Source organism: Oryx dammah, unplaced genomic scaffold (genome assembly GCF_014754425.2).
Source record: "Oryx dammah isolate SB20612 unplaced genomic scaffold, SCBI_Odam_1.1 HiC_scaffold_1, whole genome shotgun sequence".
Lineage (NCBI taxonomy): Eukaryota > Metazoa > Chordata > Mammalia > Artiodactyla > Bovidae > Oryx > Oryx dammah.
The window spans coordinates 74,222,138-74,237,217 of record NW_024070185.1 but is presented as its reverse complement, the minus strand read 5'-3'; the positions used below and the strand labels follow the sequence as shown (position 1 = coordinate 74,237,217).

The window sequence follows — 15,080 nt, the reverse complement described above, 5'->3', positions numbered from 1 at the left end:
GGGTGGGGGATGGTGGTGGCTGAAGATCCCTAACCTTCTGGAGTGGTTTTAATTTCTCTAAAGCATACAATGAATTAGGGAGCAGAGAGGAGTATCCTGCTGACCAGAGCCCAACCACAAACCCGGGGGAGTTAGGATAAGGCCCATGCTAAGAGATGTTACAGGCTTCACTGGGGACTTCAACAGTAAAGAATCCACCTGCCAATGCAGAAGACATCCCTGGGTCGGGAAGATTCCCTGGAGAAGGAAACAGCAATCCACTCCAGGATTCTTGCCTGGGAAATCGCACGGACTTGGTGAGCTCCAGTCCTTGGGATCGCAAAGAGGTAGACATGACTGAGCGACTAAACAAAAACAAGAAATGTTTATGCACTCTATTGAGTTTCTCTGGGCCAAGGTCCATGGACATTTACAGCAGTAAGCTCTCTGACAATGGAAGCACTCACGCAGAAACAATCATTTATCAAGAACGTTACAGCTGGGAACCTGCACTCTTTCTAAGGCAGGCCAAAGCTCATCTTTTCTATCAGCTAAGAGCAGGCTGATTATGGTCTCAGAGATATCCGACCAATACAATCAGGCTCCTTTCTGACTCTAAATACCGCCTTGATATGCTGTTATTTAAAAATCTGAACTGGTATAACAAAAGGTTCTTGGACTTCTATGATTTCTATTCTATAATACAATAACGTATTGTTCTGTGCTGCTGAAACAACCACATAAAGTAACCTCCCTGTATATGCAACTTCTCTGTGTGACCAAATCAGATTTCCTTCAAGATGATACAGTTCAGCTCAGTTGCTGAGTCATGTCCAACTCTTTGCGACCCCATGAACTGTAGCACGACAGGCCTCCCTGTCCATCGGCAACTCCCAGAGCTTGCTCAAACTCATGTCCATCAAGTCGGTGATGCCATCCAACCATCTCATCCTCTGTTGTTCCCTTCTCCTCCTGCCTTCCATTTTTCCCAGTACCAATGTCTTTTCCAATGAGTCAGTTCTTCACATCAGGTGGCCAAACTCAAGATGACCCAAGTACAATTTTTCTGTCAATCCACCCTCCAATACTAAATCTGTTCCAATCTTCCCCTCTCCTTCCCTTTGGAGAAAACTGCATAATTCTTAGTAGTAAGCCAAAAAAGAGGAAAAAAAGTAACTGCAGTATTAAAATCCACAGGTTTAAAAATGGCAAATTTCAACCTTTGGCTCAAACTTCCCCAGTTACTAAAGTACCACCTAGTTAAAAGAAACATAACCCCAAATCAGTCAAACACACAGGAGCCAACTTCAGGGCAGAATGAGATGGGAGGAGAGAGGAGAGGGAAGTAGAGAGAAGATAAAATAAGGAGTACCAAGTAAGTGTTAAAAAAAAAAAAAAGTTAATAGGAAAAAGTAAAAAGGCACAAAGAGAGCAAACCTTTAAAAAGTGCAAACACAAGACACGGCAGCATGGAAAACAACAAACTGATTAGGCAGGAAAACATCACTCACATGCTACACATTATCTTTTTGAAGGAAAAGATTAAAAAGATATAGGGAGGAAAAAATCATTACCAGGTTAGCTGCAAAGCTAATAATCCCTGTCCTCAGAAGAATAACCAGAACTATATGTACTTAATGTAATCAAAGTCAATTTGGTCATGCCCCATCCTTCCCTAAATCTTGAAAAGAATGTGAGGGTGGCAACTGCTAGGTAGGATCTAGGTAGGATTTAGAAATCTGTGGAGTTTTAATACAGGGCAATTTAAAAGGCTTACCGTGGGACGTGTATTTGGAGGTGCTGATTCTTCTGTGCACACAGACAAGACAGACAGGGAAGGTGTCTGGGGAGGGGTCAGGGTTGGCACCTCTGTGCCACTGTCCAAGTTCAAAGCTGAAAGCCCAAGGGTAGGATGCCCGTTGAGCTCACTGGCACTGCTTTGGGTGGAAGGCTTTAGGAAATTCCATAAGGTGCCACTGCGGAGGCAGGATGTGCTATGGAAAGTGCTTGCCATCTTGGGTGTCTTCTGACTGCTGTCATCAGAGTCAAGTTTGGGGAAGGACAAGGACTTGATATTGCTCACTGCAGGAATTGGGGGGAGGGACACTTTGGAGGACAGCGACATCTTTTCACAGTTGCCCAGCTGTGGTAAGGTTACAAAGCCATTGGGTTTGTGAAGAGGCTTGAAATCTAGGGTGGCCCGCTCCAGGGAGGCCAGGACCTCCTCCTCCTGTAGCACAGACCCAGAGCTGCCTCGAGGCAAGTTACTGTCCAATAACTGGGCCATAATGGGTCCACTGGTTCCCACCAGAATGTTTCTCAGCTCTTCCTTCTCATCAATAGTTTTTAATTCCAGATTATCAAACGGGTCTTCTTCACACTCAAAGTCAGCAGGATTGAAGTCTGCCTTTGTGTGGGGCGGGCTGAGAACTTTCTGTTTCGGGGCACTGCTGCTGACTCGAGTCGGGGTGAGGATGCTGTTGTGCTGTAAGCTGGCGAGGATGGGGTTCATAGGAGGCGGCATGGTGGCTGCACTGTGCGTCTTGGAAAAGCTCATCTTGCTGTCGCCCTCTGGGCCACTCTTAGAATTCACTTTAGCTTCTGCTTCCTCAGCCTTGCGCTCTGCTTCCCACTGGGCTTCTTGGATCTTCTTAAGATCTTCAGCCCATTCAATGGTTTTCTTTTCCAAGGAGAAGTCATACTGCAAAGATATATCACAGAAAGATGTGAACCCAGGTGGCCATCACTCCCCCACCGAATTCACTTCTTTCTCACCCTGAGACAAAGGAACTGGACAAGACAGCATTGAAGATGTATGGGAGGATCCCGCCTCAGGAAAACTAAGACTTCCTAAGCTTGTAAGATTTCATCAGACTTTGCGCCCTGGTTACATATAGAAATTAATGAGAAAGAACTCCCACCATCTCTAATCATATACCCAGGTCATATGTACCTTGCAGCTTCCTGTGCTTCTCTCCCCTCAGGCCATTTCCCTTCCTAGAATTCTTCACTGGTGGCTCAGGCAGAACTCAACCACCTCCTCTATGAGGCTTTCCCGATGGCCCATTCCTTCCTCTGAACTCTTACATAGTATCTGTCTCTACCACTTGATGCTGAGCACATGTGACCACATGAAATCTTTCTCTAAAACATTTCTGCAACACTATCACAAGCCTCTTGTGGGCAGCAACTGGGCTTTAGACACTCTTAAGATCTCTATTGTCTAACACAATGTCCTCTATGCTCAATATAACAAGAGGCCCTAGTATTTAAGAAGCACTTACAAGGTGCCATGCCTGATTCTAAACACTTTTTATGTATTAGCTCTCTAGATCTCCTCAACGTTACAATGGCTATGCTCAAGTTCATGACGCTGCTAAATGGTAGAGCCTGGATCTGAACCCAGGCAGTCTGACAATATATTCTATGCTCTAAACCACTACCAAATTACAATGAACAGATTGTACTCTAACTGTAGGAAAAGTGCTTATTAAGAAATCTAGACATATTCAAATTGAGATTTTTACAGTGCAAACTCAACAAAAACAAACCACCTCATAAAAAATATGGCCAGATGATCTGAGGAGAATCTTCCAAAGAAGCCATACAGATGGTCAGAGGCACATGAAAAGATGTACATCACCACTAATTATTAGGGAAATGCAAATCAAAACCACAATAAGGTATCACCTCACGCCCACTAAAATGTCTATTATCAAAAAGGCAAGAAATAACAAGTGTTGGAGAGAATATGGAGAAAAGGGAACCTTCATACATATTGTTGGTGGGAGTGTAAACTGGCACAGCCACTGTGGAAAACAGTATGGAAAAGAAGATGTGAGGGAGGGGTGTGTGTTTATGTATGTACATATGTACACAATTTGAAATTAAAAAAAGAAAGATGAAATCTTGTCACCTGCAACAACATGGACAGACCTTGATGGCATTATACTAACTGAAAGAAGTCAGAAGGTGAAAGATAAATACTGCATGATTCCACATGTACACGCACACAAGCATACAAAACAAAACAAGAACACAGAGAGAAAACAGATTAGTTATGAGCCAAGGGACAAAAATTGAGTAAAGAAGGTCAACAGTGTAGTGAGAGATGGAAACTAAATTCTGGTGGTAAGGGTGCTGCAGGGTATACCCAAGTCAAAACATAATGCTGTATACATGAAACTTCCACAAAGTTATAAATCAATGTTACCTCAATTTTTGACAAAAAGATTTTACAGTATAAACTGCACAGAAATTCCCTTCAAGGTTCCTTAATAGCTTTAAGCACTGTTCAGTCACTAAGTCATGTCTGACTCTTTGCAACCCCATGGATTACAGTACACCAGGTTTCCCTGTCCTTCACAGAATTTGGTCAAATTCATGTTTGTTGAGTCAGTGACACCATCAAACCATCTCCTCCTTTGTCACCCTCTTCTCCTCCTGCCTTCAATCTTTCTCTCCCAGCACGAGGGTCTTTTCCAAAGAGTCGGCTCTTTGCCGCAGGTGGCCAAAGTATTGGCGCTTCAGCTTCAGCCATCAGTTCTTCCAATGAATATTCAGGGTGGATTTCCCTTAGGATTGATTGGTTTGATCTCCCTGCTGTCCAGGGTACTCTCAAAAGTTTCAGTGCTACAATTCAAAAGCATCAATTCTTCAGCACTCAGCCTTCTTTATGGTCCAACTCTCACATCCATACCTGACTTAGAAAAACCATAGCTTTGACTATATATAGACCTTTGTCAGCAAAGTGATGTCTCTGCTTTTTCATATGCAGTCTAGGTAGGTCATAGCTTTTCTTCTAAGGAGTGTGTTTTAATTTCATGGCTGCAGTCACTGTCCGCAGTGATTCTAGAGCCCAAGAAAATAAAATCGTCACTGTTTCCACTTGCAGCTTCAAGTATCAAGTATAGATCAATTTATAAAAATTTCATTTGTATACTTGGAAAAAATTACCTATTATATTAAACAAAATTCAGCTAGAACAGGAGTAAAAACCTCTGGTGTTCACCCTAAGGCATCAAAGCTAAACAGTGTGTCTGGAGACACAGTAAGAGTAAAGAGGGGAAAGAGAGAGGAAAGAGGCCTACCATGACAAGAGTCTCAGAGTAGAAAAAACACTGTAGAAGAAAGTAGGTTTCATCCCTAAACCTTCCAGCTGCAAACAACACAACAGAAGCCTGGAAATGCACAGATCCAGAAGTTCATTCACACACTCCTAAGTCAGTTACTGGGCCTTAGAAAAACACTTGGGGTATCACAGGGCTTCCTTTCTCTCTCTAACGGAACAGTGAGAAAACACTGGCCAAAGGTTGCTGCTTCTAACTAGGGAGGAAATCCAATTTTGGAACTGGTTTCCCCCACCAAAAACAGGCGTGACCAACTTCCCACTGCCTGTAAACACAGGTCTCTGAAGTTTTACTCCCGAAAGCAACTGGAAATTTCTTCCCTCTGTAATAAAACCTCAAGTTTTTTTTAAAGTTACCAAAGTAATGTAGAATACTTGGAACATAGTAAAAAAAACAAACAAGAAACAGAAAAAATTAGGAGAATTACTATGGTGAAAAAATGTGATTTTTGAGTGTGCAATAATATATAACAGCATCTAATATTTATGGAGTACTAGGAATCAAGAGTAAGCATTATAAATGCATTATTTTACTTAATCCTTATAACAATCTTGTAAGATTACACAGCTATTACTTGGCAATTCCAGCCCATTAATCAGTGAACCAGAGTCTGCTCTAAGCTGTGACACTAAGGGCCACCCTCCACTACTGTGGCCGCCACTACTGTTTCATTTTCAATGAAAACTTTCTGGGCCTGGGTGCAAGGTCTCTGTATGATTTACTGACTCGCTTTGAGGACTTTTAATCTGAAACCCAAGGGCAAATATGAAAAAGTTACACAAAGCTTCAAGCTACCTGTTTAGGGCTCTAGGTCTGATTCCTTTCTGGATGGAGAGAGAGCAGCACCAACACCACAGCCTAACTGCCTCCCGGAGACCGAAGCAGCCGAAGTTTAAGGGAGCTAGCTGCAGTTCCAGAACAAAAACACTGCAGCTAGCCCACACAGGAATGGAGCTTGGAGCCTTGATCTCCTCTTTTGTCATTAGTGGGCACTGGGAGTATGGCAGGCAAAGAACCAGGCACTCATTAGGGCTTCACACAGCTCAAATAGAAAATTCCCCGCAAAGCCTACAACAGCAACAAATGTGGGATTCTAAACAAATTTTCTGAATGATTCAATGAGGCAGTGAATATGAGAACTACTGAAATAAAATGCAGGTGTGATTTAAATCATATTGCTAATAATGTCCTGCACACAGGGTACTATTTACTCAGTATTTGTTGTTGCCAATAAAAAAGCTACCAGGCAAACAGAACAAGGTAAAAACTTCTATGGGAAATTGCCATCTCTCCTGGCTCAATAAATTCTCCATACAAAAGGAGGATCAATTCAGTATACAAAAACATGTAAGATATTCAACATTACCTGAAACTAGGGAAATGTACATCAAAACCACCATGAAGAGGGACTCCCCTAGCAGTCCAGTGGTTAAGACGCACTGCTTTCACTGCCGGGGATGCAGGTTTGATCCCTGGTCAGGAAACTAGGCCCACATGCCACACCGTGAGGCCAAAAAGGAAAAAAAAAAAAAAAACTATGAAACCACCATACACCCATAAGGATGTATATAACCAAAAAGACAGATGATAACAAAAGTTGGCAAGGATATGCAGAAACTGGAAACTTCATGCAGTGTAGGCAAGATTATAAACTGGTATGGCCACTCCAGTCTGGCAATTCCTCAAAAGGTAAAACAGTTAATATATAATCCAACAATTCCACTCCAATGTACATACCCAAGAAAACTGAAAGCATACGTCTGTACAAAAACCTGTATACAAATAGTCACAGCACTATTGTTCCTAAAAGCCAAAAAACTGGAAACCGTCAAAAATGTCTATCAATGGTGGACTTCCCTGGAGGTCCAATGGTTAAGACTCCTAGCTTCCACTGCAGGGGACACAGGTTCAATGCCTGGTCAGGGAACTAAGATCCCACATGCCACTCAGTACGACCAAAAAAAAAAATCTATCACCTGATAAATGGATAAACAAACTGTGGTATATCAACACAATGGAATTATTCAGCTATAAAAATCAATGTAAAACTTGAAAACATCATGTTATATAAAATAAACCTATCACATATGTATTTATATAGTCATATATAAAAGACTAAATATTCTATTATTCCATTTATATGATATTCCAGAATAGACAAATTCATGAAAACAGAAAGTAGATTTAGTGGTTGCCAGGGTTTGATGGGAGGGGAAAATAGGGAGTGACTACTAATGTACCCTGGATTTCTTCTCGGGGTGATAAACATGTTCTGGAATTAGATGGTGGTAATGGTTACACAACTCCAAATATAATAATAAAAAGACTCCAGTTATTTGCATACCTTAAAAGGGAAAATTTTGTGGGTATGTGAATTATTTATCAATAAAGCTATTATTTAAAAATGTAATAAGTTCTCCCACTATGATTATTCCCTACAAAGACCAGAAAAAAATTAAAGTTTTTATTATTATTTTTTGGCTGTGCCATGCCACTTGTAGGATCTTAGTTCCCCAACCAGGGATCGAACCTAGGTGCTCAGCAGTGAAAGCACAGAATAATCCTAACCACTGGATTGCCAGGGAATTCCCAAATCTTTTTTTTCTCCCAAAGAATACACTTTAGAGTAACATAGTAATGCTTTAGTAAATTCCCCGTCTTTGCCAAGAGGTTGTATTTTAAAAATCTAAAGTCACAGAAATAAGTATTTGGGTGAGTAGTGCACCCTTCTGTTTTTCCATGTAACTTCTTCTCTAAACTATAAGCTCCTTGAGGACAGTGTAAGGCATTTGTCTCTATCCTCAGCCACAGCAGAGTGTCCCTCAAAAGCAGGCATTCAGTAAGTGTAGGAAGTCACATAGCATGGGGGCATTTGCTGCTTTCAAGATATAATCTTATACATTTATATATAACTGAGCTTTAAAGATCCAAGGACTGAAAAAGAAGCTATTGAGGGAATGGCATTTAAGCACAGTCGAGAAGAATAAATAGATTTTTAACAGGCAGACCACTTTCAGTATGGTGAGAAAGAGGAGACTATTTCAAGTGGATATAACCACTCATGAGAAAAGCATGATACAGACAAATAGTACATGTAGTACATTCAACAAGCCACTAGTATCCTGGTTTGGAGGGAATATGGAGGAGATGATAAGCTAAGGTACTCGACCATTATCTTATGTCTAGACTTGATTCAGTAAGGGTTGGTGAATCATTGTAAGTTTTTATATTCAGGAATATTATTCTAGAAGCAGTATGAAAAATAGAAGGAAAATTCTGTAAGCTTCTCTGTAAGCAGAGGAGCCCATTGAAGAGACTACGGAAATAGCCCAGGTGAAAACTAAGGTAAGGAATAAACTGAATGGCAAAGGGAAGACACAGCAGAGAGAACATATTATGTAACTTGAGTAACCAAGAAGGTAATGAGCACATTTACAGAAGGAAAGAGGAGAAGAAGCAAATCAGATGAGCAACAGGAATTTGTTTTGCACAAGGTACAGAACCCCAGGAACATACAACCTAACAGATTATACAAGATCTGTAAAAGATATAGAAACATATACAAGGTGCTGGGGCGGGGGGCGGGCCCCCCTGTGCACATGTGCATGTCTGTGCGTGACAGAGACAATGTGAGCCAAGCAGTAACAGGAGCTATCAGAAACATCAACAAGAGATAGAAGATTTTTTTTTCTATTGTACTATACATCAAATTCTTACTCCTTAAAATTGTAAATGTACTAAACTTTAACTAAAAATTACCACTTACCTGTACTTCTCTGACAACCTGCAAACAATCAGGCAAGGAGAAGCCAATAGGAAGACCAACTTTAGCTGGTGTTTTGAATTTGTCTCCTATCTTAAATGGGACATCATCAAGGTAACTGAAAGTCCCTACAATCAAAAATAAAGTAGAAAATATCAGCAAAGAACTTATTATTTGTTTTTGTATAATCTTATGTCTAGGATACAACATTAATTTATGCTATCCTAAGACTAGAAGCTACAGAGTTCCTTCTCTGACTGCTTACCTTTTCCTGACCCTATATCTCTAAGGAAGAACTCTCACTTGAGGCTACCTGATTTTACTTTGGTTGGGAAGATCCCCTGGAGGAGGGCATGGCAACCTACTCATTTTCTTGCCTGGAGAATCGTCATGGACAGAGGAGCCTGATGGGCTACAGTCCATAGGGTCGCAAAGAGCAGGACAGGATTAAAGCGACTTAGCACACTTGAATACTTGGCACAAAGGCCAAAGTACTCATAGCAACCTAAAAGGCCTCCCCCAACGCCCATTTCCTCTCTTGCCCTCAACTCCTGGCTTACTGCACTAGGTCACAGTGATTCTCTATTCCTCAACCATGACGTGGTCAAAATTACCTCAAAGAATCTGCACTGGCTGCTCCCTCTATCTGGAATGCTCTTCCCTCAGTCACATGGCTTACTCCTTCACCTCCTTCAAGTCTTTGCTCAAATGTCACTTTCTAAGTGAGGCTTACACTGACCACCCTTTTAAAAATTACTCCCACACCCTAACCATAGTAATCTCACATTACTATCTATGTTTCTCCATAGCACTTATTACCTTCTAACATATTATGTAATTTTCATTTTAATTGTATTTATTGTCTGTCTTGCCCAATGGAATACAAGTAACTTGCAAGTATTTAAGTTTTATTTACTGATGTAGTCTCAAAACCTACAGTACTGCCCAGCACATATAAGGCACTTATTAAATACTGCTGAACTGATGACAGAATCTTGATAGAATCTCCACAAAAGAACCTCTTTGGTTAGAATTTCTCTACTCCAGTAAGGATCATTTTTTAATTAATACAAAGAACTACTCTAAAAAAAATTTTAAAGTGATATTTTGGAGATGTGGAAGGAAACCCAGACAAGACCAGAGGAATCAGACTAGGATTATCAGGAGACACAAACCATATGCAACTGAACTGCTTCTAACTCCCTAAATGCTCTCTGTCCATCACAGTTGAGTAACACAGAAAGACGGGACCTTATAATCTACTGATAGGGTCAGACCAAATGAGGTCGTTCCTGTCTATGAAGCTTACGAGGTATACACTCCAAATCAGACCATCTTTTCTTTTCTGGAACAAGTTTGGGGCTAACATGCTGGCAGAAGTATCAGGGACAATGAAATACAGTTGATAAAATAAATTTTGCTTTTTTAATATTAGCAGCTGGTAGAATAAGGCTTGTTTCTGGGTCTCACACACATATATCTTCTTGAGTATTCTCATGGACAGAATAAGACAATTATACATCTTCCATGAAGAGGCTTCTCTTAATAAAAACTCCGTAGATTTCAAGACTTATCAAGGTCAGGATATATTTGTAATCTTGTCATCATTCCCATTTCCCAAGAGTAGTAGACACTGCTCTGATACACCTGAAACCTCCAACAGAAAGAAGGCTCCTGTTCCTACCCTTGGGGGAGAGGTTCCACCTCTTTCCCACATAACCTTTGGCTAGAATTAAAACATCTTAACTGTCTCTAACTCAGATAGTAAATTAAATCCACAACTGTGTTCAATTTAATAATTTTTCTGAGGCACAACCATAATTGTTAACATTCTCGGAAAGTTTTCATATTGGTCATATTTGTGTAAGTGTTTTCTCAGGTGCCAATGCCTGTCACATACCCACCCTGATTTACTTGATTAACTATGTCTTGTTCTTTAAGAATGAGCTTAAGAAAAACTTCCTTCTCAATCTCAGAACAGGTCTTACCACTCTGTATTATTAAGTGTGTTTCCTTATACCCCCTGCCTGCCCCCCACCAAAGACTTTGATCAACACTTTGATCAAATTGAGCAGATCTCATGAGAGTAAAGACCACATGGTCTTATACTTCTTAGTATTTATTAAAACTCAAAATGATTTACCTAAAATGACAAAGCTAGTGATAAAAAGGTTTTAACAGATATTCATGCAAGATGTAAGCACATTTATAAGGTTCTGCAGAAAGTCACAAAAATTTACCAGAGGTACCAAAAAAAGAAAAAAAAAAAAAAAACACAAGTATCAGGTACCATCATAGCTTGCCAACAAAACCCTGGTTACAACACTAAAACCTTCTGTCACTTAAAATGCTTTACAGTATAGAGATCAAAAGCAAGGCTCTTTTCATTTGTAGAGAAGTTTTACCTGTTTTCCATGAAAACAGGTGCTCAAAAGTTACTGAAAGTTAGAGTCTACCTTCAGCTAGCGCCCTGATTAACTGGAAACAAAGCTGGAACTGGTATTTTCTAAGAAGCACTGGAAAGACTTACAGTCAAGTCAATAATCACAAAATTAAGTCTTCTGTTTAAGAAAATTTTAAGTACACAAAGTAGGCCAATTATACGACACATACATATTTTAAAAGTCCTATGTATAATAATACTTATGTGCATATATGATACACAAATATAAGAAAACCTATCCACGTTAATACTAACAAAAATTTTTTTTAATGAATAGTTCTTTTAGAGTTTGGTAATTGGGAGTTAAGGGGGGAAAACTATTTTAAAAAGTACTTAAGATATGTGAGCCAAATGATAATATCTTTAAAGATAGGTGTTCAGTTTCCCTGCACACCTTTCAGTTAGAAAATTATGACAGTGTTGTATATGCACACAGATGACTTCTATTCTATAAACAGAAGTAGGTCTTGGCTTAAGGACGGACCAGATCAAGTAGAACACCTTGAAACAACTGTGATTCCCCTTTATTAAATAAGCACCAATTACAGGTAACTGGTTTAAAAAGCAGTTTCATTTCACTAACAAAGCCAACCCTTGGGTGATTTAGCACATTCTCTAACCTTCTGCCCCCTCCTCCAGGCTTTGTTAACAGGGAATGAGTAAAGAAGTTTCATGATTATTGGGATGAGGGGTTAGAGCTAAAAGGCAAAAGGGATTTAAGAGACAGCAAAAAAAGCAACTTTTTAAATAATGGACAGAGATTAGTACAACTGAATAAGGTTGCTTTGAGGATTACAAAGAATAATTTTACAAATATAACCAACTATACCTTAGGAACCATTCATTTTTAGCCAATATATCAGAATATCTATTTAAAAACATCAATTTCTCTTGTATCTCAATACATTTTATTATTAAATAGATTCAATAAAACCTCAACCACATGGCCAAGAGAATTAAGCTCTGTGGCTAACAATTTCCTGGCTCAACCCAAGTACCTTTTAGTTTCAGTCTTTATTACTGAAGATCCTTCTAAAACATCTGAGACCATTACCTTCAGTTTCATTAAAAAAAACAAAGTACATCTCTGATGGAGGGGTTGTTCCTTGAGGTCAGTTTCTGCACACTGCTTGCCATTATGCCATGGAAGAAGGAAACAGGCTGAATGTGTAAATGACTCAGGATAAATTCTGAGAAGTTTTCATTCTGTTTCCTTTCTTTCTAAATTGCTGATACATTTATGATCTTGTAACCTGCCTGATTTTCTGAAAAAAAAAATTTAATTCTACATGGGGATAGAAATTCCTAATAGAGGGTAGCAAACAGATTACGCTTAATGCAGATTTTACTGTGTTCAAATTGAGGTCTTTGAAAAAGAAGACTAGATCAAATTTAAAATTAGGTGAAAATGGCAATTCCATTAACTATCATTACCTTAAAGCTGTAAAGCAGGTTAACAGTTGCAAAATTAGATCCATAGATAAATGGAGAGACAAACATACACACATATACACACATACAATCATGTAAGTATCACTACAAGATAAGCAGTCAAAAGAAAATGGTATTCATACCCTAACAAAAAACAAGATAACCTACAAAATCAGCTTTTTAATACGCAGGCTCTGGCGTTAAATCAAAAATAAGACACAGAAAAACAAGAAAAAGTGATTTACCATCAAAAGAAGAACCCAAGTTCAGGGATAGCAAAGGTATCGGAATTCTCAGAGAATTTTAAAACTGTAATCAATGTGTTAAAGGATCTAGTGGAATAGGTGAACATGTGTGAGCAGATGGGGAATTTCAACAGAGAAATGGAAATAAAGAGAGACAAATGAAAACACTAAAAATTCAGTATGAGAGAATAAAATTTTTGATAGTTCATAAGCCAGGCTATGCTAATCAGAAGAAAATACTCAGAAGAGGAAAGAATTAAAGAATTTGAAATTAGGTCAAAAGAAATTAAAAGAATTAAAACACAAAGAGAAAAAAAAATGGAACAGAGTCTTAAGAGATCTCTGGGACAGTATCAAACAGCCTAATGTGCATGTGATTAGTCTCAAAAGGCTGAGAGAGAGATATGTAGCAAAAGAAATGAAAGAGGAGATAATCGCTGCAAATTTTCAAAAGTAGTAAAAGACATTAACCCATAGATCCAAGAAGTTTAGCTAACTCCAAGCAGGGTAAATACATAGAAAATCACACCAGGGCACCTCATAGTCAAAATGTTGCAAACAAAAGCTAAAATCTTAAAAGAAGGGAGATGGGCATCATATTTTGTACACAAGAAAGTGATTAAAGGATGGCTGACTTCTCTATATTACACTGTTACTTACAGCAGTAACACATCAACTTTTAAAACAATCTATGGACTTCCCTGGCAATTCAGCAGTTAAGACTCAGCTTCCACTACAGGGGGACGGGTTCCCTTAGTTAGGGAACTAAGATCCCACATGCCACACAGTGTGGCCAAAAAATAAATATATACATTTTTTTCTATCATTCAGCAGAAAAAGTAATTCAATATGTTAGTAAAAATTACACAAAGAGCAAAATAAACATTTCTAAAAGTTAGCTAAAAACGGTCATAAATATGACAGCTTGGCCTTTCAAAGGAGGGAGTTTAGTTTTATTAAGCCCAATTACAAAGACTTTTTTTTTTCAAATTAGAATCTCAAGGCATTTTTCCAGATACTTAAAAGTAATTTGTTTGTTGAATCAGTTTTTTAAAAATCCTTTAAAATTCACCTCTGGAAAATAACTTTTTCTCAGATAAAACAAGTGGAAAATTAATTAAAAATTAAAGACTGACATTCAGAAAGGCCAGCTCTAAACGAGACAAAGGTTTGCAATTTACATAATATAAGAAAAATATTTTTAAAGGTCTTTGAAAAGTTACTATATCTCTTATTCTATTATTTAGGTGTATACGGTTATTGATGACAGTGAAAGAAGTTCAATCTCAGCTGAAAAGAATGAACTTGAAGAAAAATAAAATACTAGTTATAAGACAGCACAGTATAAGATATAGTCAGCTCAAATATTTAAATTTTTAAAAAAGTATTTTCATATCCAGTCATGAGAGCAGCTGTTAACTCCTTGTGCACACTCCAAATGACCTAGAATTACACACACACACACACGTTATCTAATCCCCAATCAGATAATACCTAACTTAGGGGACACTCCAAATGACCTAGAATTACACACACACACACACACACACGCGTTATCACACACACACACACACACACACGTTATCTCACACACACACACACACACGTACATACGTTATCTAATCCCCAATCAGATAATACCTAACTTAGGGGGGACCAACCCAGAGGCTCATAAATTAAATGGTGTCAAATCAGATACTCACTTGACCAGGAGATACAAACACTTTAGCTATATGATGCTAGCCACTTAAGTTCAAAAATCAGATGTCAAGAAGCAAACATAACTAGGGAGGCCATTTTTGGCCCTGTGCACTCTACACAAGTAGGTCAAGAAAGCAAGTCTATAAACAGAATAAAAATGGAGCACATCCGCAGAGAAGAGCACGAGAGATGGACAGAGCTGTAGACTTTGTTTCCTGGGTTTCTAATTTCAGCCTTGTAAGGCCAGGCGGAATTTGATTTCCTGCATTCAGATGCCTACAAGATTGCCTATTAAATATCCTCCACTCATTCCCTTTAATTTCTATTCCTTAAACTACATGATATCTAAAAATAAGATTCTTTATTTTAAAAACCAAACTAAAGCCACC

At 38.8% G+C, this 15,080-nt stretch overlaps 1 protein-coding gene across 5 annotated transcripts in view; it reads right to left on the bottom strand.

Annotated features, from left to right (window-relative positions):
* LOC120866348 (ubiquitin-associated protein 1) overlaps positions 1 to 15,080 on the bottom strand; it is a 65,940-nt gene that overhangs the window by 7,840 nt on the left and 43,020 nt on the right. For 3 of the 5 annotated variants that reach the window (XM_040244027.1, XM_040244034.1, XM_040244043.1), the window contains exons 3-4: positions 8,875 to 8,999; positions 1,757 to 2,680 (exon numbers count right to left, since the gene is read on the bottom strand). In XM_040244027.1, the coding sequence (XP_040099961.1) occupies positions 1,757 to 2,680; positions 8,875 to 8,999 (1,049 nt within the window). The remainder of the gene's footprint in view (positions 1 to 1,756; positions 2,681 to 8,874; positions 9,000 to 15,080) is intronic. The other 2 variants (XM_040244052.1, XM_040244060.1) reach the window with 1 other exon arrangement.